Here is a 25,587-nt window from a genome sequence, read left to right as displayed (position 1 = left end):
GCCCAGGAAGCTCCGACTGCTCTGGTGGAATGAGCAGTGACGCCGAAAGGCGGAGGTCTGCCCTTGGCTCGATAAGCCTCAGACACCGCCAGTTTAATGAAACGGGCAATAGCCACCTTGGAGACCGCCAACCCTTTGCGCGAACCCTCCGGAACCACAAACAGGGAGTCCGTGCGCCGAAAGGACCCGGTGACCTCCAAGTAAATCCTCAACGCCCTGACCACATCCAGACGGTGCAGTTCCCGTTCTCTGGGGTGGGAAGGAGAGGGACAGAGCGACGGAAGGACGATGTCCTCATTGATGTGAAAGGCGGAGACCACCTTTGGCAGGAAAGTCGGGACAGGCAGAAGCACAACCTTATCCTGGTGGAAGATCAGGAAAGGTTCGGAGCAAGAAAGAGCCGCTAACTCCGACACCCGTCGGAGAGACGTGATGGCCACAAGAAAGATGACCTTGCAGCACAGAAGGCGAAGGGAGACCTCCCGTAAAGGCTCGAAGGGGGCTGATTGGAGCGCCGAGAGCACCACATTCAGGTCCCAGGAAGGAACTGGAGGGCGGTACGGCGGAACAGAGTGAGCCACCCCTTGTAAGAAGGTCTTAATTGGCCCTAGAGGGGCCAGGGGACGCTGGAGAAGAATAGACAGCGCCGAAATCTGACCCTTCAGAGAACTGAGGCACAGCCCCAGGTCCAGACCCGACTGGAGGAAGGACAGGATTGTGGGAAGAGAAAACCGGAGAGGTGGGATGCTCCGGGACTCACAGAACCCCAGATAGGACCTCCAAACCCGATAGTAGATCCTAGAGGATACGGGCTTACGAGCACGGATCATGGTGCGGACTACGTCCGCGGAGAAACCCCGTCGCGTTAAGACGGCGGTCTCAATAGCCACGCCGTCAAACGTAGCGAGCCTAAATGCTCGTGGAAGATCGGTCCCTGAGAGAGAAGGTCTTCCCTGGAGGGCAGTGGCCACGGTGCGTCTGCCAACAGCAACATTAGGTCGGCGTACCAAGACCGGCGGGGCCAATCCGGGGCGATTAGAATCGCGGGGACGCCCTCTGCCGCGATCCTCCGAAGAACCCGTGGCAGGAGGGGAAAAGGAGGAAAGACGTACAGAAGGGAGAATTCGCGCCACGGAAGGACGAGCGCGTCGGCGCCGTATGCCTTCGGGTCCCGTGCCCTGGCCAGGTATAGGGGGACCTTGTGGTTGAATTTGGAGGCCATGAGGTCCACGTCGGGGCGACCCCAGCGAAGACAAAGGGCTTCGAACACCTCTGGGTGCAGGGACCATTCTCCCGGGTCGATGGTGGACCGGCTGAGGAAATCCGCCGCCCAGTTGTCCACCCCCGGGATGTAAATCGCAGATAAGGCCGGCACGTGCGTCTCCGCCCAGAGGAGAATGAGGGTCACCTCTTGCATCGCTGCGAGTGCCTCCCTGATGGTTTATGTATGCCACAGCCGTGGCATTGTCCGATTGGATCCGAACAGGGTGGCCCCTCAGCAGATGGGTCCAGTGTCTGAGGGACAGAAGAATCGCCCTCAGTTCCAGAATATTGATTGGAAGTCTGGACTCCGATAGAGACCAAACGCCCTGGACGGACCGGGGAGGGAAAACCCCCCCCCCACCCCCGTAAGCTGGCATCGGTGGTAATCACCAGCCAGTTCAGTGGAAGGAAGGACTTCCCCCTTAGAGGGATATGCAACCACCAGCCGAGGGAAGCCCGAGCCAGGGGAGGCAGAAGAAAGGTCCTGTCCAGACTCCTCGGTGATTTGTCCCAGGCCGACAGAATTGCCCTCTGAAAGGTGCGGGATCGGAATTGTGCGAACGGCACCGCTTCGAAACAGGCAACCATCTTTCCCAACAACCGCATGCTGGATCTGAGGGAAGGGCGGTGATGACGGAGGAGACTGCGAACCGACCCGCGAAGGGCCAGACGCTTGTCCGACGGAAGGCGGACCTCCGCCAACTCTGTATCCAGGAGCATCCCCAGGAAGATCAGCCGTCTGGAGGGGGTAAGGGAAGATTTGGGGTGGTTGATAATCCAACCGAACCTCGTCAGGGTCTCCAGAGTGAGTTCCACACTGCCGGATGTCTGAGAGAAGGAGGGTGCCTTGACCAGGATGTCGTCCAAGTATGGGAGAAGAAAAACACTTCTTGAACGTAGAAGGGCCAAGACAGGGGCCAGGACCTTGGTGAACACTCGAGGAGCCGTCGCCAGACCAAAGGGAAGGGCGACGAATTGGAAGTGATCGTCCCCCACAGCGAAGCGCAGGAAGCGGTGATGACATGGAGCAACCGGAACGTGGAGGTATGCATCCTGAATGTCGATTGAGGCCATGAAATCCCCTCTTTCCAGGGAGGCCACTGCGGACCTGAGAGACTCCATCCGGAATCTCTGCAGTCGGAGAAAACGGTTCAGGCGTTTTAGGTCCAAGATCGGACGCACTGAGCCTTCCTTCTTGGGAACCACAAAGAGGTTCGAGTAGAACCCCCTGAACCTTTCCGTCGGAGGCACGGGGGCGACGACACCCTTGTCCATTAGAGAGTGAATGGCCGCGAAGAAGGCGGCCACTCGTACGGGATCTCGCGGAGGACGGGATCGGAAGAAACGGTCTGGCGGAATGGACGCAAATTCGATTTTGTATCCGCAAGATACAATCTCGAGCGCCCATGCGTCTGAGATGTGGGCCCGCCATACGTTCCTGAATAGAAGGCGGCCCCCCACCCGGGTGGGTGGGGGCGCACCTTCAGGCAGAGGGACTGCTGGCCTGTGGGAGCCCGTGCAGGCTGGGACTTGCGCCAGGTAGGTTGCGTCCGAAAAAACGGCTTCTTGCGTCTATCCTGGGCTGGGCCAGAGGAAGAAGAACTGGCCGCGGGTCTAGACCCGGTGGGCTTGCGAAAGGACCGAAAACAGGACGAACCAGCGCGACCACGGGGGGCGCCCATTGGCCTGGACTGGGGGAGGTGAGTACTCTTCCCACCCGTGGCCTCTGATATAAGTTCGTCCAGACGGGTTCCGAACAGGCGGGAACCCGTGAATGGTAGGCCGGCCAAAGAGCGTTTGGAAGCGGCGTCCGCCGCCCAAACCTTCAGCCAGAGTTCCCTCCTGACAGAAACTGCCAGGGCAGAGGAACGGGCAATGAGGGCACCCGCATCAAGGGAGGCCTCACAGACGAATTTTCCGGCCTGAACAATTAGTTGGGCTAAGGAACGGAGGTCCTGAACAGGGACGTCCGACCCTAACTCCCGTTCCAGTTGCAAACCCCATTCAGAGACCGCTTTGCCAACCCAGGCGGAGGCAAAGACCGGTCTAAGGGCCGAACCAGAGGCAGTAAATATGGCCTTGGAGAGGGATTCCGTACGACGGTCCTCAACAGACTGGAGGGAAGATCCGTCCTGTACAGGAATAGTAGTGCTTTTGGACAGGCGAGCCACGGGAGGATCAACCTTAGGCGGGGATGTCCACGTGGTCACAGAATCCGCTGGAAAGGGATAACAAATGTCCAGCTTTTTGGGTGTAATAAAGCGGACGTTAGGCCGAGTCCAAGCCTTGGATACCACAGAAGAAAAATCAGCGTGTATGGGAAAAACCTTGGAGGCCTGTTTGGGGCGGAGAAAGGACACGCCGGCCTGTTCAGAGCTGGGGGGGTCATCGTGTAGCTGAAAGGTATCACGGATGCTAGTGACAAGATGCCCCACCGCGGACGCCAATTTGGACGGAAGCTCTGAGTCCATGTCCACGTCCGAATCCGCCAGTTCTCCCTCAGAAAGCGTATCCCTTTGAGAGGATAGACTTGACTGAGCTCGCACGCATGGCGGAGAGAGCGAAGCATCTGGAGAAGATGTGCGCTCAACCCTTGAACGTTTCTGAGTATGCCGGGCCCTGGAAGATTCGCTGGGAGGCAGGGAACCAGTGGGGGCGGCAGAAACGGTAGTCCCAGCGGGTGCGACAGGGATGGTGGCAGCCTGCGGGATAGGCGGTCTATCCACGAGACGGCTCACTACATGTGTAAGGCTTTCCACCGCCTGAGACAGAGACCTAGCCCAGTCAGGGGGTTCAGAGGCACCGGGGGACGCAGCGGGAAGCGGGCCCTGCACCGGGGCCTGACATGCAAGGCAATGCGGCTCAGATTGCCCACGCGGAAAAAGTTCCTTACAGGCGGTACAGGCATGGTACCAGGGTTTGGGGGCACCCGTGGGATCTGACATGCTGAAGTGTGGTTGTACTCTAATATAGAGACCACAAAGGGTTATAGCAGCTATGACCAGGAGGGTTAGGAGAGGGTTAACTGTCCTACCAGTGCCTCAGAAGAACGTCAGGAGATGGCCCAGATCAGCAGCAGCAGAGAAGCAGTGAACAGCAGTGAGCAGCAGATGCAGCAGATAGCGCCCACAGAAGCCGAGCGATGTACACAGGAGGTTAGAGTCCCCCACCGTGTCCCAGCTTCCTGTCAGGAGTGAGGAAGCGCGGGAAACCTCAGCAGAAAGCGCGGGGAACAAGCTCCGCCCCCTCCAGCGCTTGAAATGTCTCCTGTGAAGGAGAACGTAGCTCCGCCCCCAAAATGGCGCACGTAAGCCACGCCCCCTGTCGGGAACGCTAAGCCCCGCCCCCCGTTCTCGGAACGGAGCGGGCGGCGGCGGGAAGGGGAGAGAGAAGAGAAAAATGGAGTCAGCCCCGAATGAGGAGGGGGGGGGGGGGGGGGGAAAGATAGCAGCGTGGGGGGGAACGGCGTGGGGGTGCTGAGGATGCTGCTGTGCTGCATTGTCCTGCAGATGAGCGCTCAGAATGAGCGACCACGGGTGCCCCCCTTACCCAGAGGGGTAGATGCTGCAGATAGGGACGGGGTATGGGCTGGAATAGCCATCTCACCGTCCGACGTCTTCACCCTCAGTCCTTTCCAGCAGGGTCGCCCCTTCAGCCACTGGCACCGCAGTGGCAGGAAGCTGGAAGAGGGGCTTGGCGTGCGGGCGACCCCCTAGCTGGCGGGATGTAGGGGAGCCATTGCTGCCCAGATCCTCCTATTGCTTCTGTGGGGGAGGCAGCAGTGCAGATAAGTTGGCACTGGCGCAGCTCAACCCCGGGAGAGCAGAGAGGTCTAATGCGTCTCTGGTATCCCTAGGAAAAAATAAAATAACAAAATTAGAAGGAAAAACGAGATTTTTGTATAACTTACCAGTAAAATCTCTTTCTCGCTCTTCCTTGGGGGACACAGGAACTCTTGGGTATAGCTTGTCTCCATAGGAGGCGTGACACTAAGTAAAAGACTGTTAAGCCCCTCCTCCAGCAGCTATACCCTCAGCCTGGAGAGAGAGACTTCCAGTTATGTGCCCAAGTAGTGCAAGACAAAGGCAAGGAGTAACCAAACCAATACCAACAAGTCAGAAAAAAACACCCGAAGGCCAACAAAAAAACAATGGGCGGGCGCTGTGTCCCCCAAGGAAGAGCGAGAAAGAGATTTTACTGGTAAGTTATACAAAAATCTCGTTTTCTCGCCCAATTCCTTGGGGGACACAGGAACTCTTGGGACGTTCAAAAGCAGTCCACAAACAGGGAGGGACCACAATCAAAAGCGAACCAGGCACCGTAAACATTAAGGCACCGCCGCCTGCAAGACCAAGCGGCCCAAAGCAGCATCCGCCGAGGCATAAGTGTTTACCCTGTAAAACTTGGTGAACGTGTGCAAAGAAGACCAGGTGGCCGCCTTGCACAGTTGTTCAGCCGAGGCACGATTACGTTGAGCCCAGGAAGCCCCGACCGCTCTGGTAGAATGAGCGGTAACACCAAAGGGCGGATCCCTGCCCCGAGCACGGTAAGCCTCAACGATAGCCATCTTGAGGAAGCGGGCAACAACCACCTTAGACGCCGCCAGCCCCCTGCGCGGACCCTCCGGAATCACAAACAGAGAATCCGAGCGTCGAAAGGGTCTGGTCACATCCAGGTAGATCCTGAGAGCCCGAACAACATCCAGACGGTGAAGCTCCCGCTCCCGGGGATGCGACGGGGATGGACACAGAGAAGGAAGGACAATATCCTCATTCAGGTGAAAGGCGGACACCACCTTCGGAAGAAATTCCGGAACAGGGCGGAGAACCACCTTGTCCTGGTGAAAAACCAAGAAGGGCTCCACGCAAGAAAGAGCCGCCAACTCAGACACACGCCGAAGAGACGTGATGGCGACGAGAAAGAAAACTTTGCAAGACAACAAGCGAGGGGAAACCTTGCGCAGAGGCTCGAAAGGGGAAGATTGGAGAGCCGCCAACACAACGTTAAGATCCCAAGCAGGAACAGGAGGGCGATAGGGGGGAGCACAGTGAGCAACCCCCTGAAGAAAGGTCTTAACCGGACCGAGCGGAGCCAGTGGACGCTGAAAAAGGACCGAAAGAGCCGAAATCTGACCCTTCAGGGTACTGAGACCCAAGCCCAGAACCAGACCAGATTGCAAAAAGGATAAAACCGTAGGAAGGGAAAACCTCAGAGGGGGAGTCCCCAAGGCCTCACAGAAAGCCAAATAGGCCCGCCAGGTACGATAATAAATCCTGGCCGAGGCCGGTTTTCGTGCACGAATCATGGTACGGACCACGTCAGCCGAAAACCCCCGCCGCGTCAGGACCGCGGTTTCAATAGCCACGCCGTCAAACGTAGCGACCCTAAATGCTGGTGGAAGATCGGCCCCTGAGAGAGGAGGTCTTCTCTGAGAGGCAGAGGCAAGGGAGCGTCTGCCAGAAGCAACATAAGGTCGGCGTACCACGGACGACGCGGCCAGTCCGGGGCGATTAGGATTGCTGGCGTGCCCTCCGCCGCAATCTTCCGAAGGACACGCGGAAGAAGAGGCAGGGGCGGAAACACGTAGAGGAGCGAAAACTCCGTCCAGGGGAGGACGAGCGCGTCCGCGCCGTAAGCGTCCGGATCTTTGGCCCTGGCCACGTAGATGGGAAGTTTGTAGTTGAATCTGGAGGCCATGAGATCCACGTCCGGACGACCCCAACGGAGACAAAGAGACTCGAAGACGTCGGGGTGCAGAGACCACTCCCCCGGGTCGATCGTCGTCCGACTGAGGAAATCCGCCGCCCAATTGTCCACCCCCGGAATGTAAATGGCCGAAAGGGCCGGAACATGAACCTCCGCCCAGCGAAGGATCAGAGACACCTCCCTCATCGCCGCCGCGCTGCGAGTGCCCCCCTGGTGATTTATGTACGCCACAGCCGTGGCATTGTCCGACTGGACCCGAACAGGGCGACCCTGAAGCAACGAAGTCCAGTGTCGGAGCGAGAAGAGGATGGCCCTCAGCTCCAGAACATTGATCGGCAGTCTGGACTCCGACGGAGACCAAGTGCCCTGGACGGACCGAGGAGGAAACACTCCCCCCCAACCCCGCAGACTGGCATCGGTGGTAATCACCAGCCAAGTCATTGGCAGGAAAGACTTCCCCTGAAGAGGGGTCCGCAGCCACCAGAGGAGAGAGGAACGAACCTGGGGGGAAAGGGGAAAATGCCGATCCAGACTCTCCTGGGACTTGTCCCAAGCGGACAGAATGGCCGTCTGAAAGGTGCGGGAGTGGTACTGTGCGTAAGGAATCGCCTCGAAGCAGGACACCATCTGACCCAGGACCCGCATGCTGAACCGGAAAGAAGGACGGCGGTGGGACAGAAGGCTCTGAACCGACCGATGGAGGAGCAGACGCTTTTCCAACGGAAGTCGAACCACCGCTGAATCGGTATCCAGCAGCATCCCCAGAAAGACCAATTGCCGGGAAGGAACAAGAGAGGATTTGGGTAGGTTGATAACCCAACTCGTGAAAACACGAGGGGCCGTCGCCAGCCCGAAGGGAAGGGCAACGAACTGGTAGTGGTCGGACCCCACTGCAAAACGCAGAAAGCACTGATGACACCGTGCGATTGGAATGTGAAGGTAGGCGTCTTGGATGTCGATGGAGGCCAGGAACTCCCCTTGTTCCAGAGAGGCCACCACCGACCTGAGAGACTCCATCCGGAAACGCTGAAGACGAAGGAAGCGGTTCAGCCGTTTTAGATCCAGAATGGGTCGCACCGAACCCTCCTTCTTGGGGACCACAAAAAGGTTCGAATAGAACCCCTTGAACCTGTCTCCCATAGGAACCGGGGTGATGACTCCTTTGTCTAGAAGAGTCTGAACGGCAGCAAAGAAATCGGCCGCCCCTCGGGAATCCCGGGGAACCCGAGAGCGAAAGAACCGAACTGGGGGAAGGGACGCAAGCTCGAGTTTGTACCCGGAAGACACAACCTCGAGAGCCCAGGCGTCGGAGACGTGCGCCTGCCAGAAGTCCCTGAACAGGAGGAGACGTCCCCCCACCCGGGTGGGTGGGGGCGCACCTTCAGGCGGGGGCCTGCTTGGTCGCGGGAGCGCGAGCAGGTTGAGATTTGCGCCAGGAGGGCTGGGTCCGAAAAAAGGGTTTCTTACGCCTGTCCTGGACAGGGTTAGCGGACGGACCAGAGGCGGAGCGAGGAGCGGAAGCCCTACGAGAAGACCTGAAACGGGAGAAGGTGGGACGACCACGAGTGGAGCTCCTAGCCTTGGATTGGGGAAGATGGGTACTCTTCCCCCCCGTGGCTTCAGAGATGATTTCATCCAAACGGGTTCCGAACAAACGAGCACCAGAGAAAGGAAGGCTAGTAAGAGACCGCTTTGACGCGGCGTCCGCCGACCAAACCTTTAACCAAAGCTCCCTCCTAGCCGACACGGCCAGAGCAGACGAACGGGCAATAAGAGCCCCTGCATCCAGGGATGCTTCACATACAAATTTTCCAGCCTGAACGATAAGTTGAGCCAGGGCACGGAGGTCTTGAATAGGGACGTCGGATTCAAGCTCCAGATCCAGCTGAGACGCCCATTCTGAAACCGCTTTACCCGCCCAAGCGGAGGCAAAGACTGGCCTAAGCGCGGATCCGGAGGCCGAAAAGATACCCTTTGTAAGGGCCTCTATACGGCGATCTTCAGTGGATTGTAAGGAAGAACCATCTGCGACGGGAATAGCCGTGCTCTTGGACAAACGGGCCACAGGGGGGTCGACCTTAGGAGGAGACGCCCAGTTTGTGATGCAATCCGCCGGAAACGGATAACAAACATCTAACTTTTTTGGCGGGGTAAACCGTGCATCAGGACGGGCCCAGGCCTTAGAAACCACTGACGAAAAGTCAGCATGGAGGGGAAAAACCGCAGAAGCCTGCTTCTGGCGAAAAAAGGAAACACTGGTTTTCTCAGGATCAGGAGGATCATCGCGAATTTTAAAGGTATCACGGATACTGTTTATAAAGGTGGCCCACAGCGGAAGCCAGCTTTAAAGGCAGCGCCGAATCCATATCCCAATCGGAATGAACCAGCTCCCCTTCAGAGGGCAAATCCTGCAAGGAGGAAGGGCCCGACTGAGAACGCACCCTTGGGGGGGATACCGAAGCATCCAAGGATGACCGGTGATCCGCCCTAGACCGCTTCTGGGATTGGCGGGCTCTGGAGGAATCGCCTGCAGAGAGAGACTCAGACGGGTCGGCCAGGACAGCGGACCCGGAGGGCCCAGCAGGGGAATCATCCGGCTGCGACAAGGGCAACACATCTGCAAGTCGGCCCACAACGCTAGTGAGACTAACCACAGCCTGGGAGAGGGATCTCCCAGTCAGGGGGATCCAAGAGGCCAGGGGGTGACACAACAGATGGCGGACCCTGCGATGGGTCTTTGCAAAGCGAGCAATGCGGGTCAGACTGCCCTTGAGGAAAGGGCGCCTTACATGCGGTGCAGGTATGATACCAAGGTCCCACCGGCACTAAGGGGTCAGACATGTTGGTAGGAGCAATAGAAAAAAACCCGAGTCCAGGCCAGGGGGCTACAGTGAGGAAGGGTCAACAGTCCTACCAGGTCACAGAGGAAGCTGAACGGCAGCGGCAGCAGCAGAAGAACGGTGGTGGCAACCAGAGCAACGGTCCGTCCTGCAGTGAGCTCCCAGAAGCACGCAGGCACGAGAGTGGGCGGGACTAAAGAGGCGCGGGAAGAAATCTTCACAAGACAACTCTGCAGTGCAGAGAGCGTCTTGCCTCCTTGACACTAAGCAAAAAACTGGAAGTCTCTCTCTCCAGGCTGAGGGTATAGCTGCTGGAGGAGGGGCTTAACAGTCTTTTACTTAGTGTCACGCCTCCTATGGAGATAAGCTATACCCAAGAGTTCCTGTGTCCCCCAAGGAATTGGGCGAGAAAGTAAAAATAACAAGGAGAAAACAGCCCTGCAGTAGCAGGGAGTGTCTTGCCTCCTTGGACACTAAGCTAAAACTGGTAGCCTCTATCTCCAGGCTGAGGGTATAGCTGATGGAGGAGGGGCTTAACAGTTTTACTTAGTGTCACGCCTCCTAGGGAGCTGAGCTATACCCAAGGTCTGTGTCCCCCAAGGAAAATGGGCGAGAAATAAATAATATACACATACAATATGTAACAGTACCCTAGCGCATTCTGGGAAAATTACCTTTAGTAAATCACAGCCAGTACACGATGATTATGGCGTTCAAGCAAACATCCTCTCACCAATCAAGGATCCGGAACATAATAATAATGGAGTTAAAACGTAACTTTTACTCACTTAGATTAAAATGCATAAGTGCTCAAATAATAAGGTGAGAAAAAAAATATACATATCAAAATAAATATTATACATGCACCTGGAGGCATAAATGAAATGGAATGTACTTACCAGGCCCAGGATATGGAATGTGGCTTATATCTACCAGATGCTCTTGTTTTCGTCCTTCCATATAACAGAATCAATAGCGCAAGAGCTCTTGGTTTTGCCAGTCTTCTCGGGACATAAACTAAGTGGCCCTCAGAAAATGGAGAATGGGGGCTAACAGTCCCTGCCTAGCAATTACAGAGCACCCGCTCCGATAGGGGTGACCCCCGTCAGGAACCTGTCCCTAACTGGGGCCTATTCCCTACACCTATCCCCCACTATTGTCCCGACATGACATGCTTCGTCTCAGAAAAGGAGACTCATCAAGGGATGTGTGAGTGAAAAAAAAGCAAAAAAGACTTGTGGAATAGCAAGGACAATAATAAATATGAGTCACTGATCTATCATTATAGTAAAAATCATTCAGTCAAAAATGAAAGCTTCACAATGAAAGCATGGAGTAATGGGAACACGGTCATAAAACCCAAAACTCATGACCAAAAAACCTAGTGGGGGTAGGGAAGTGTCCCCACCTGACCTTAATCTCTCCGCAGGAAAAGAGGGGGCACGCTGTAGAGTGCCCATGCCCCTTTTAAATGCTCCCGGCTAATGGCCCAGACCTATCCCCGCCCACCCGCTCTGTGCTTTGGAACACACGCCCAGTGCGCGCGCTTCCCTGGTAAATAGGGCAGCCGGAAGGAGTGTGACGTGGCAACCAAGCGTCGTTCGCTGCTAAGCAATCGGACAGAGCCTGGCACCACATCTCCCTATGTTGTCGCTGATACAACTCTTTTTACCAGTAAAGGAGTAATGGTACTCCAACCAGATTTAGGCAGTACCCAGTACGGGAATCTATTTGTATTTGGAAAGCAATAAAAAGCAATAGGGGCCAGATGATAAATAATAATAAAAAGGTGATGATACTTCAATAAATGTATGATCAAAATAAGGTAACAGATCTAGTGTAGATCACATATACAATAATGTAAGTTCCATATGCAAAGTCATCTTGAGGGACTCAAAAAACCATTGTAAACTAAATGAAGCAACTGAAATTTTGCTGTTCATTGAGACCATTAGGATGGACTGTCTTCAGATAAAAAATCTATTGGCCTCACATTGCAGCACTCTTGTCCCAATTGTTCCTTCTCCCTGTCTGTTTAATCATTTCAATGCCCATAAAGCCGAGACATTCAGTCCAACCCTCATGGTCATTCCTAATGTGGCAAGCTTCGAATTGTTAGGTCACCAATGTGTTCTCCAATTCTACGTCTAAGCTCCCTTGTGGTTTTACCAATGTATTCCTTTCCACAAACGCATGTCATCCTATAGATTACGCCTCTCGACTTACTGTTAATCAAGTCTCCGATTTCATATACTTTGTTGGTGCCATTACTGTTGCATGTCCTACCACAACAAATGTATTTACAGACGACACAACCTCCACACTTACAGCAGCCAGAAATAGGCTTATTTAGCCAAGTTCTAGTCGCTCGCGGTGCTATACAGTGACTCTTAACTAGTCGCGAACACTTCTCCCTCTTCTATATGTAATACTGGGATATTCTCTGATATCTGGGTTTACAGTAGAATATTCCAATGTTTAGAGATAATCCCTCTAACACTTGAGGCCGCCTCATCAAAAGGTGCTGATGAGACGGATCCCCCTTTTACCATTTTTGTTGACATCATTTGCAGCCATGCTTGCAGTTTTAGGTGTTAAGAGGGATGTACGATCTTTTTCAAGTGCAAACTGAAAACACAAGTTTCAGAGTACTTAGGGGGTTACCCTCGATCGAGAAATCAGTTTTTTAAATCTGTCGCCTGTTCTAAAAAGTCAGATTGTTGTGAACAGTTTCTTCTAATAAGCAAGTATTGGCCACGGGGGAACCCCTTCTTTAAGCGACAGGGATGGCTGCTCTCCCATCGTGAAAGGGAATTAGTGGAGGTGGGCTTCCTAAAGATGGAGGTAAGTGGAGGTGGGCTTCCTAAAGATGGAGGTATCCAATACACCATTTGAATTTTTTATTATGCAGATGTCAAGAAAAGGTAGTTGTGTCTCCTGCTCTATTGGATTCTGTTGTTGGTATATGGAAGGACGAACACAAGAGAATCTGGTAGATATAAACCACATTCCATATCCTGGACCTGGTAAGCACATTCCATTTTATTTTCCAGGTGTTTATGCCTCCAGGTGAATGTATAATATTTATTTTGACATGTATATTTTTTATTTTGTTTTAACTCCATTTTTTATCATGTTCCGGATCCTCTTGTGATATGGGAAAATTACCTTTAGCAAACTGTGATGATTTTCTAAGTCTTCATCTGTAAAGCCTGTTCCAATCTAAATAACAAAAACAGGTGTATATATATATAAAAAAAAGTAAACTAATAAAGCATATAAATATACATGTCAACTGTCCCCTACACAATCGACACATTATTGGACGGTGTCAGACTGTGTAGGGACCCACCCTATTGACAAAATGAACGTCCCATTTTTCGCTTGTTAAGTAAATGTAATGCTTAAAGGTGTTTTCCACCTTTTGAACAAATTTCGGGTCTCCACCCCCTCCACGGACCTGAAGAGGGAAGCATACTTGGCTGCTCCCAAACACTTGATTCCAGCTCCTTCTGTTCTCAACACTCTGGTCCTCGCTTGTTAACTTGTGGCACAGACGGGGGTTACGTGTGCTGCTGCAGCCAACTACTGGCCACAGTGGTGCCATTTCCCACAAGCAGCACGTGACCCAGTCATTGGCTGCAGTAGCACACGTGACCACTTTCTAGACCAGAAGTTAACAAGCGGGGACCAGAGAGTTGCAGATGGAAAGAGCCAGGACCGAGCTGCAGGGAGCAGGTGTAAATGCTTCCCTCTATAGGGACATCAGGGAGGGGACACAATTTGTTCAAAAGGTGGAGAACCGCTTTAAAGACCAGGACCAACTTTCATGGCATTTATCTAATTTGGCGAGTGCTGTGAAAAGCCACACATTTTGTGCACATTTGGCAGGCACCACAATTTGCTAATTCTAAAAGCAAAATTTCGGCCAAAGCTGGCGTAAACTGTTTATTGAATGTCAGCCTACATGACCATGCAGCCAAGTATCCAACAGAAAAACATCTGTTCATGGGCAGTTGTACCAGTAAAGACACGTGACGATGTGACTTTCGCACAGTGCACATCTTCAGACTTCTGACTGCAAGTTCTTGAATGCATGGTGTGTTTAATACTGCACAACCCTTAAGATGTAACTGCAATTCTGTTCTCCACTGCCAAATGAAGTAGTAATACTACCGCTGCCAATGCTTGTTTAGTAGTAGTCCAAGAATAAATGGACTACTACTTACTGACCCTGTTCTACTACTGTGATAGTACAAGCAGCTATGTTTGCATGTGGCAGAAACTTTCCACCGTAGATCAGGCCTTAAGTCACAGATCAGGTCTATCAGATATCCGGTAAAGAGTGGACCATGACACCAGCATGAAGATAGCCACAGAAAAGAATTTGCATTAAATGGGTCCTCTCACTACAGCAAATGGCATTTATCATGTAGAGAAAGTTAATACAAGGCACTTACTAATGTAATGCAAATGTCCATATTGCCTCCTCTGCTGGATTTATTTATTTTTCAATCAAATTATACACTGCTTGTATCCAGGGGTTACGACCACCATGTAATCCAGCAGTGGTGGTCATGCTTGTACACTATAGGAAAAAAAATAAAAAACAGCCTTTGTTCTCCCACATGGTCACATTTGCGTGCAAGAACGACCACAGCTGCATGATTGCAGGGTGGTCATAACCCTCTCAGTGTAAAAGATGGAAAAAAGAATCCAGTCAGCAAAGTAAACAAAATGGACAATCACAATACATTAGTAAGTGCCTTGTGGTAACTTTCTCTACATAATAAATGGTTTTTGCTGAAGATAACCCATTTAAATGTAACCAGGCGCTCACTCATTTCAGACAAACCTTGCATATGGTCTGATATTCTTCACTTTCTTCATCGTATGATGCAAGTAAAAATCCTCCATATATGCCCGTTCGCTTTCCTTTTCCAAAGTAACCACCAATCACCACCAGATCCAAGGTGTCTCCTAAACCTTCCAAATAGTCTTTTTTCAACTAGAAAAAAAATAAAATTTGATGAAATAACGAAAGGATAAAAAGAGAGCAAATAGATATCGGAGGATCCGAAATGGAAAATCTTTATATATATATATATATTTTTTATTTTTTTTTGACTTGGTAAATGCTTTAGATTCCAAGAAAGATAATAAAAAAAAATAATAATAATAAAAAAGGATTATAGTAATACCCACCTTTAACCAATTATGGGAACGTTTTGCAATTTCATATGTTGCATTTTGGTCCAGCGTTTTTACCATCAAACCTTCACAAGAATCTGAATTGGGCAGGAAAAGTGGGAGCAAATAATAAATTGAAACATATTTAAGGAAACGAATCACGATGAAAACTCAGTCCAACCTGGAGATAGCATGTCATAGAGCAGAAGGATCCGAGCAGACTGAGAAGCATATTCTGTATTACCTCTAATTGAATCGTCGTAATCCCTGCTCAGTCTGGGCTGAGTCGTCCAGTGGGTGGGTCCTATTCGGTGACTGACAGCCTTCCTTGTATATAGAGATCGCTGTCAATCACCGTGTAGGATAGACCACTGGACTCCTAAACCCAGAAGAAATAACTAGTGATATTTTATAAACAAACTATTTATCAAACTGCTCTGCTCCTCCTCTTTACCGCACTACCCACACACCAGACTGCATGCTTAAAGGGGTTCTGCACTTTAATTTAACCGATGATCTATCCTCTGGATAGATCATTAGCTTCTGATTGGCGGGGGGTCCGACACCCGGGACCCCCACCAATCAGCTGTTTGAGAAGGCAGAAGCGCTCCAGTAGCGCTGCGGCTTCTTACTGTTTACCGCCGGCCCACTGACGTCACGACTAGTATCAACTAGCGTGGGCGGGGACAAGCTCCATTCAAGTGAACAGAGCTTAGCCCCGCCCACGCTAGTTGATACTAGTCGTGACATCACTGGGCCTGCGGTAAACAGTGAGAAGGCTGCGGCGCTGCTGCCTTCTCAAGCAGCTGATCGGCGGGGGTCCCGGGTGTCGGACCCCCGCCGATCAGAAGCTGATGATCTATCCAGAGGATAGATCAGTTAAATGAAAGTGCAGAACCCCTTTAATGACAGATTCCCTTTAAATGTAAAAGGAGAACACATTTTCTAATTCTTAAATACCTTTTATAGATTGATCAAGAAATTCTGAAATTTCATCTGTGTTTGAAGTATCCATGTATGTGGCGAACATGAACTGTCCTTCCAGCTCGGTAAAGGATTCTCTAAGGAGTTGCCTTCGTTTAGAAAATGGCTCTCTGACCAAAGACTGAAAGACAAATTGAAATATAAATGATCCACTTTTACTGAAAAGTCAATGTCACACACAAATATTTAGTAATTTTCCTTTTCAGAGTAAACTTTTTGTCTTAATTTTCCCTTATAGGAGTTGATGGTCACTGTACTAAGACGTGCTGCTCACAAGCCAAGTGGATTTTAGGGCATACCCTGTTATGGATTCTCCATCATCAATGAATAAAAAAACAAAAATGTAGGAACGCGCTCAAAAACAGAAAAATATCAGCATATAGGGTTTATTCAGACGATTGTATGCTTTTTGCGTTCTGCAAATTGCGGATCCGCAGCACACAGATACCAGCCGTGCAATTGCGGACAAGAATACGACGTGCTCTATCTTTTTTGAGGGGCCGTGGAATGGAAGTACGGATGCAGACAGCATACGGTGTGCTGTCTGCATCTTTTGCGGCTCCACACATGCGGACACGTAAATACGGTCTGAGTGAGCCCTAAACAGCATGTAAAGGCTAAAGGAGGATTTGCACCAAACACTAGTCAGGCCAATAATCAGGAAAAAAAAAACATTACTACAAACGTTCGTTCGTGATAATCCGCATGTGTAAAGGCGCCGCAGATCACCCGATGAACTAGCAAAAACGATCATTCATAAGGTAAAATGATCTTTTACACGGACACCTAAATCATGGTTTCCAGACAGCATATTGTGCTGTGCGAACTGTTCTATTTTTGGCTGGTGAAAGGCTGATGGGGTTGAAATTAGTCAAGGGGTGAGGCGAAATAGAAGACAGGGCACAACAGAGAGGCTGCTGCTCCAGCCAGCTGTCTTACAGCTAGACACAGGACAATGAGGAGGAGGGAGGGGGGGCACAGCTAATATCCCAGGACACAGAGAAAACTGTACATTTCCCAATTGCAATATAAGAGGAAATAGGAGCAACAGAAAACAGGAGATGAAAAGATGACGATCAGGGTTACTTTTAGGCATTTTTAATGTGTGGCATTCCTTTATAACGATACTGCAAACATAAGGGCACATGCACGTGACCATGTGCCGGCCGTGTACATATTGCGGCCCGCAATGGATGCAAACCCATTCACTTGAATAGGTCCACAATCCGGAAAGGTCTGGCGGGGAACGGAGGCACGGAACACTACTGAGTGCTTCCGTGAGATTTCTCTCTGTGCCTCCGCACCGCAAAAAAAATTAGAACATGTTGAATGGGTCTGGATTCATCTGCGGAATCCACATGGATGTTGCCCATGCACTGGAGACTGCAAATTGCAGTCCCCCCAATGCACGGAACGGCTGACCAGCGGTCGTGTGCATGCGCCCCAAGAGTCTCACATCAATTTTCTAACCGAATGCTCCAGCAAAAAGAAAGTGTTTCCTGCTTATCTGTACTTTACAAATAAGTCGCAGAGATGCTGCAAAGTCAGTCACTGCCTACAGTACAGTTTATAGGCAGCCGCAAAAACATTTCCTGATGCGATCTAGCGGGTATCACCGATTTGTCTGAAGGGCTCAAACTTGAATGGCTTCAAAGGAAGAGCAGCTTATGGATAGGCAGCCAGGTAAATGTCCAGTAGTGCTGACATATCAATATAAAGTGGTATTAGACATTTATGGCATATCCACGGGAAAACCAAAAGAACAGAGAAAATAGCATCTTGCATTCCACAAAACATGAATGCTGAAAAACAAAATAAAATTGCAACCAAAGTTTGGACAACCCCTTTAGGATCTCAGGTTTCGGATTTTAGAGTGTGTGAAGTGTTTTCAGCATCAAAATCATCTTAGAAATGAACTTGCTTAGTTGTTAAAAACTCATGTGTGGTACTTACCTCTCCATTAAGGTAAAGCATGTCGAAAGCGTACACACAGACCTGGACTTTTATGTCAGAAGCTTCAACATCCTAAAACAGTCAAAAAGATGAACATGTAGAAAAGACCAAAACAAATGCAGGTCATCACAGCACACATTTAAAGAGTACCTAAACTGTTGAAGATTGGTATTAAAAACTATTCTAAATGCTATCGGATTAATTTTATGTACCGTAACTTACTTACAGAACAGGCAGTGTCTATAGTGCTTTGGAATCCATGATGACAAAGTGGTGTACGAAGTCCACTGTGGGGCCACACTAAGCCGTGTACTGGCAAGAGAATACATGGATGCTCCTGCCTGTGCCCGCTCTGCGGAAGCCTGGCATAGCACAACACAGACCCTTTACCGGATGTGCCATGCTGAGCTTCTAGAGGAGCGAGCGGGCGCAGGCAGGAGCTCCACACAGCACACCACTGCTCCTACTTGTGTCCACTCCGCTGAAGCCTGGCACAGCACATCACAGACCCTTTACCGGATGTGCCATGCTGAGCTTCTAGAAGAGCGAGCCGGCAGGCGCTCTGCACAGCACACCACTGCTCCTACAAGTGTCCGTTCAGATGAAGCCTGGCATAGCACATTGGATGTGCGAGGCCTGACTTTAGCAGAGCTGGCACAAGTAGGAGCAGCAATGTGTGCTCCTGCCAAAGATTAGAAGAAAATATATTATAATATAATATATCACTGCGGCCAAACAATGGAAGCGGTATACAGGTGACATTTCGTAAATGGACGAGAGTACAAATTCTAAAGCCCTATAGACAACTGAACTGCGTGTGCCTATTTTGTAAGTAAAACGGTAAATTAAATTAAGCATATTAATTTTATGGCATTCATAATAGTTTTTAATAAAGCTCTTTAAAAGGTTAGGTACACTTTAAGGGTTAATAGAAAAACCTACTGCACATCATACATAGGCTTGAGCGAATCGGGTTGGGATTGTGCTATCTGAACCCGATTCTTTTGAAATAATATTGGCTCCGCCCTACTGCAAAATGTATGGCCGACACGGAGGCCTTTCCAAAGTTTCAGCAAACATGGCGAGACTTACTCCGTCTTGCCTCTATCACGTGTCACTTCGTTTATTCAGATAAATTACTGTATCAAAATACAAAGCCTCATTAACGAAGCAGAGTTCAGCTTCGTATTTGGACACAGTAATTTATGCGGAGAAACGAAGTGATAAAGGCGAGACGAAGCAAGTCTCACAATATTTGCTGAAACTTCATACATTTTACAGTAGGACAGAGCCCATATTCTTAAGGCAGTTTTTAGAAGAATCGGGTTCAGCAACGGGATACAGCAATCCGAACCCAATTCATTACACCTTAATCAGGAACATATAAACGACTTGTCCCCTGTGCACACAGGATCAGGAGTGTAATAAAAACTAAACCAATTATTGTCATTGCATTTCCCCCATAATATGAACAAAACGAAAACTGTATATCAATGAATGCAAAAAAACAAAAACAAAACAAAAAAACACCTCACAGCTATGTCAGTGCCAATCTGAAGTCCAGAAAAGACAAATGTGTTTGGGCCCTGGAGAGCGGGCTAGCTAACTCCTATATACATACAAGTAACAGGCAAATTAGCAATGGCAGGAAATCCGAGAGGCTGTCCCCATGAGGTATTTAGTGGACGTCTTCCAGAATTATTGGCAGGCTTACAATGTGCTGTAATGAAGGACAGTTACACAACTAGAGATATTTCGGTCTAATGCCATACCAAAACTAACTTCTCTGCAATGTTGCAGAAGACTGAAGCTGAAAACCTTGCAAAAAGCAAAAGAAAAGAAAATCACTTGGGCCACAGACAGACTTGGGTTGGATGAAACTCAGATTTCAACGTGACCACCGTTCCATCTAAGGGAGCATTCACACGACCATATGAATAGATCTACATCTGTTCCGCTGACCCATTCATTTCAATGGGGCCGCAAAAGATGTGGACAGCACACAGTGCGCCGTCTGCATCCGTGGTTTCGTTCTGCGGCCCAGCAAAAAATATACAGCATGTCCTATTCAATAGGCATGCTCTATAAAGCGCCAGCCATGTGCGGTCCATAAAATGCGGAATGCACACTGTCGGTATATCTGCAATTAGCGGACCACAGAACACTTACGGTCGCGTGAATGCACCCTAATGTGTAGGAAATATTTGGCCGATTTGCTCTGCATATGTCCAGGGTCTTCCCCATGAATTTAAACATGCCTGAGAACCTTCGTTCTGTAGGGAGATAAGATGCTTCCAGATACTTCTGGTGGCAGCCTATTACCCTTACCCTATTGAAAACACACGCACACTTGGCCAAACCGAGCATGCATGTGTATGGTTTGGCCAACAGTCATTGAAAGTGTATAGCCAGCTTTAAGTGGACATTAAAAGGGGTTATTCTAAGCTTTCACAGGCTAGGAAATAAGTAACTAGTTGGTGGGGGTCTGACCGCTGGGACCCTCACAATCCTAAGTACAGCGCTCGGCTATCTCCAGCAGGCCCATGGCGAATGAATGAAGCGTCAGGGTGCATGCTCGACCTGCTGCTCCTTCAGGACAGTGGAATGGGACCTCCGTTTTATCCCCGATCATGTGGATAGGGAATAACAAACTCCCAAAACCCCTTTAAAGGGATACAGGGAGTGCAGAATTATTAGGCAAGTTGTATTTTTGAGGATTAATTTTATTATTGAACAACAACCATGTTCTCAATGAACCCAAAAAACTCATTAATATCAAAGCTGAATATTTTTGGAAGTAGTTTTTAGTTTGTTTTTAGTTTTAGCTATTTTAGGGGGATTTCTGTGTGTGCAGGTGACTATTACTGTACATAATTATTAGGCAACTTAACAAAAAACAAATATATACCCATTTCAATTATTTATTTTTACCAGTGAAACCAATATAACATCTCAACATTCACAAATATACATTTCTGACATTCAAAAACAAAACAAAAACAAATCAGTGACCAATATAGCCACCTTTCTTTGCAAGGACACTCAAAAGCCTGCCATCCATGGATTCTGTCAGTGTTTTGATCTGTTCACCATCAACATTGCGTGCAGCAGCAACCACAGCCTCCCAGACACTGTTCAGAGAGGTGTACTGTTTTCCCTCCTTGTAGATCTCACATTTGATGATGGACCACAGGTTCTCAATGGGGTTCAGATCAGGTGAACAAGGAGGCCATGTCATTAGATTTTCTAGTTTTATACCCTTTCTTGCCAGCCACGCTGTGGAGTACTTGGACGCGTGTGATGGAGCATTGTCCTGCATGAAAATCATGTTTTTCTTACCTTGCAGACTTCTTCCTGTACCACTGCTTGAAGAAGGTGTCTTCCAGAAACTGGCAGTAGGACTGGGAGTTGAGCTTGACTCCATCCTCAACCCAAAAAGGCCCCACAAGCTCATCTTTGATGATACCAGCCCAAACCAGTACTCCACCTCCACCTTGCTGGAGTCGGACTGGAGCTCTCTGCCCTCTACCAATCCAGCCATCTGGCCCATCAAGACTCACTCTCATTTCATCAGTCCATAAAACCTTAGAAAAATCAGTCTTGAGATATTTCTTGGCCCAGTCTTGACGTTTCAGCTTGTGTGTCTTGTTCAGTGGTGGTCGTCTTTCAGCCTTTCTTACCTTGGCCATGTCTCTGAGTATTGCACACCTTGTGCTTTTGGGCACTCCAGTGATGTTGCAACTCTGAAATATGGCCAAACTGGTGGCAAGTGGCATCTTGGCAGCTGCACGCTTGACTTTTCTCAGTTCATGGGCAGTTATTTTGCGCCTTGGTTTTTCCACACGCTTCTTGCGACCCTGTTGACTATTTTGAATGAAACGCTTGATTGTTCGATGATCACGCTTCAGAAGCTTTGCAATTTTAAGAGTGCTGCATCCCTCTGCAAGATATCTCACTATTTTTGACTTTTCTGAGCCTGTCAAGTCCTTCTTTTGACCCATTTTGCCAAAAGAAAAGGAAGTTGCCTAATAATTATGCACACCTGACATAGGGTGTTGATGTCATTAGACCACACCCCTTCTCATTACAGAGATGCACATCACCTAATATGCTTAATTGGTAGTAGGCTTTCGAGCCTATACAGCTTGGAGTAAGACAACATGCATAAAGAGGATGATGTGGTCAAAATACTCATTTGCCTAATAATTCTGCACGTAGTGTACAAATGGATCTTGCTGTCATTTTCTATACACACAGTAGGCCTTGGATTATGCATCAGTATGATACAATTTGTATGAAATATAATCTCCCTCAAATGTTCACACACACCTTTCGTTTCCGTGTAGTTAGAACTTGGAATGGCTGGATTTGCTTTTTCTGAGGGTCCCATGCAACAGCTTCTGAGTCAAATATACAGGACTTCACTGTATCCTTCTTTACCTGGCATTGAAAATATATTTAAAGTAAGACCATACTGAACATGAAATAAAAGTAACTGGTGGAAAAAAATATTTTTATAATTATTTATAAAAGTCTTCACTGTCACCATTATATGAAATAAAGAACCGCATTATGGCAGTCAGAATGTTACATCTATGATGAAGCCAATATATGAGCCTTATCTTTTGGAACTCCGCTCTACAATAGATAGCAATGATGCGATCCTGTGTGCGATATGCTGTCATGGCTGAACAGCCTGACAGGAAAGCATCCCTCCTCCCTGTTCCTGTCAGACTGCTCAGCAACGACAGCTTATCGCACACAGTATTGCATTATTGCTATCTATTGCAGAATAGTTCCTACTGTACAACAGATTGTAACAGGAGCGATCGTCTGAAAGCACAGCTCAGCAGTGTGAAGTGAACGCAGGTGCCGGAGCACCCCTCTAAACAGCTGAAAGTTCCAGCAAAGGACGGAGCCCGATGCTCTTCTGTTAGGATATCTAAATCCAGCAGGAAGTCTTTGATGCGGTGATGCTTGCTACACGATACAGATGTCTGCGAGAAAGACCGCAGGGCTCTCTGCTGCTAGAACTTTTCAGTCGCTGAAGGGTACAGCAAATTAGTGCTTAAGTGTCCGCCTGGCATGTCTGGACCCTGCAGGCATCTTAATGAATTGTTGTAAGACAGCCGCTCTCTGATTTAGTGGGTTATCCTAAGATTTATGTAAAAAATTGAAAATCAGACTTGGGGGCCTCATGCACACGACCGTTGTGCGTTCTGCAATTTGCGGACAGCCATTAATATAACTGCCTATTCTTGTCCGCAAAACGGACAAGAATAGGACAGGTTATTTTTTTTTGCGGACCACGGTACGGAGCAACGGATGCAGAAAGCACACAGAGTGCTGTCCGCATCTTTTGCGGCTCCATTGAAGTGAACGGGTCCACATCCAAGCTGCAAATACTGCGGCTCGGATGCGGACCAAAACAACGGTCGAGTGCATAAGGCCTTAGGCATGTTTCACACTTGCAATGTGGCTTTCCAGTTTTGAGATCCGGCAGAGGCTCTCTAAACCGGAATTAAACGGATCGGTTTCATTTAATACATCCGGATGCATCCATTTTGGCTGGATCGGGTTGTATTAAATCTAAACTGAACAAACCGGATCCGGTATGAAAATCATTGTAAGTCAATGGGCGCCGGATCTGGTTCTTTCGCTAACAAAAAACGGGTCCGGCACCATTGACTTACAATGATTTTCATGCCAGATCCAGTTTTTTCCATTTTGCAAACCGGACACAAAACCGCAGCTTGCAGCTGTCAAGAACCTCAATCAGGCCTGTTAAAAGAAGGTACAGCTGGTGGCAGATGAAGTATGGAACTGAGCATGTGCGACCATTCTCAATCCGCTGAGCAGGACGACGTGAACATCAGGGGGCAGCATTATAGCGCAGTAAAGGGAATATCTTGCAGCTGGAGAAAATTTTCTAACAAAGTAATTTAGAAAATGAGACGGCAGTAATGAAAGGTAAGAGAGACAGACAAATGGAAAAGAGATATTAAGCCCTAATTTTTCCAAAAGATTACCTGCGGGATCCTGGCAATTATATCAGGATATTTTGTAGTATTATTTTCTTGGTTCCTGCTGTAGACATGAACTTCTCCATTCTCCAGTATATGTATCTAGGAAAGGAAAAATGGACATGGGTGTTTATGCTTGCTACTCTTTGCATAACAATATGTGTAGTGGCTCTGAAAAGTACACTTAAAGGGGTTTTCCTGTATTTTTATATTGATGACCTATCATCATAGGTCACCAATAGCTGATCTGTGGGGGTCCAACTCCTTGCACGCCCACTGATCAGCTGTTTAAAGAGGCAGAGGAGCTCCAGGGAGTGCTGCAGCTTCTTCCTAGGCCAGTGATGTCACGTTTATAGGACGCAGCTCATTTCCATCCAAATGAATGAGCCTCAGCTGCAATACCAAGCATGACCACTATACTATGTGCTTGGTGGACAATGAGGAGGCAGCAACGCTCTCCGGAGTACTGCTGCCTCTTCACATAGCTGAGTCAGACCCCCACTGATCAGATACTAATGACCTATTCAGAGGATAGGCCATCAATATCAAAATCTCGGCCAACCCCTTTAACATGCGGCTAGCTCTTATTAACCGATTATACGGATACCTGGGCGCGCTCTCCATCGTACTTATATTCACAAGTAAAAGCAGCTTCATCAAACCTTTTCAATACTTCGCCAACACCCTTGGTGGGGTGTGCCAACATCGGCTTTAAGGGGACCCCTGAAAGAAAATGAATAGTGATGATTAAGCAATTCCCCCACTGAATAGAACAAAGTGAATTACAAAAAAATAATTATTACCTGGAGTGAGTTTACAGTGTTGAGGAAGTTCTTTGATTCCATGCTTCAGGAGGGCGGGAATAACCAAATCATAGTTTGGTAATTCACTTTATAAGAAAATAATAATAATACAGAATTACCTTGATGAAGATGAATCGCTTTATAATTGAAAGTTATGCAACTTTACAACTTACTCTGGGGGGGAATTTATCAAGAGTGTAATATTTGAAGTCAGTTTTGCTTGAGGCTGTGCGAGCAGAATTTGAGCCAAATGAAATGCCTCACTTTTTATTTTTTTTATTTGGCTCATCTTTAAGGCCTCATGCACACGACTGTATTTTGCATCTGTGTCCCACCCAGATTTCTCGCAGACTCCACGCAGACCCCGTCATTTCTATGGGTCCACACCAAAAAAACACATATGTCCATTCTGCAAATTATAGAATATGTCCTTATTCTTGTCAGTAATCTGAACAATAGTTATTTCTAGCGATGAGAGCCAGAAATGTGGATTGCACATGGAAGGTGTCTGTACTTTGTAGAGCAGGATGCGGACACTGTTGTGTGCATGAGGCCTATACTTAAGGCTACGTCTACACGACAACAATAAGTCGCGCAACAGATAGGGCACAACTACACTGCAACATTTGTAGCGCAACATTTTGTTGCACTAATGTCACGCGACAATTTTTATAATGGCAGGTTATGGTGTCGCACTGCAACATGCTGCGACTGCGACACAACAGTCGCAGAAAAATCCATCTCGAATGGATTTTCTGCGACTGTTGCGTCGCAGTATGTTGCAGTGCGACACCATAAAACTGCCATTATAAAAATTAGTGCAAC

The 25,587-nt window shown here is 48.8% G+C and overlaps 1 protein-coding gene across 1 annotated transcript in view; it reads right to left on the bottom strand.

The window, feature by feature from the left end:
- Positions 1-25,587, bottom strand: part of LIG1 (DNA ligase 1) — a 130,035-nt gene that overhangs the window by 7,030 nt on the left and 97,418 nt on the right. Inside the window, exons 17-25 of the mRNA XM_044282402.1 lie at positions 24,763-24,848; positions 24,567-24,682; positions 23,966-24,061; positions 22,266-22,376; positions 17,937-18,008; positions 15,960-16,104; positions 15,015-15,097; positions 14,665-14,817; positions 12,978-13,031 (exon numbers count right to left, since the gene is read on the bottom strand). Of these exons, the coding sequence (XP_044138337.1) occupies positions 12,978-13,031; positions 14,665-14,817; positions 15,015-15,097; positions 15,960-16,104; positions 17,937-18,008; positions 22,266-22,376; positions 23,966-24,061; positions 24,567-24,682; positions 24,763-24,848 (916 nt within the window). The remainder of the gene's footprint in view (positions 1-12,977; positions 13,032-14,664; positions 14,818-15,014; positions 15,098-15,959; positions 16,105-17,936; positions 18,009-22,265; positions 22,377-23,965; positions 24,062-24,566; positions 24,683-24,762; positions 24,849-25,587) is intronic.

This window comes from Bufo gargarizans, chromosome 2 (assembly GCF_014858855.1).
Source record: "Bufo gargarizans isolate SCDJY-AF-19 chromosome 2, ASM1485885v1, whole genome shotgun sequence".
Taxonomy (NCBI): domain Eukaryota; kingdom Metazoa; phylum Chordata; class Amphibia; order Anura; family Bufonidae; genus Bufo; species Bufo gargarizans.
Note: the sequence above shows the minus strand (reverse complement) of the source record. Positions and strands in the feature narration are given on the sequence as shown.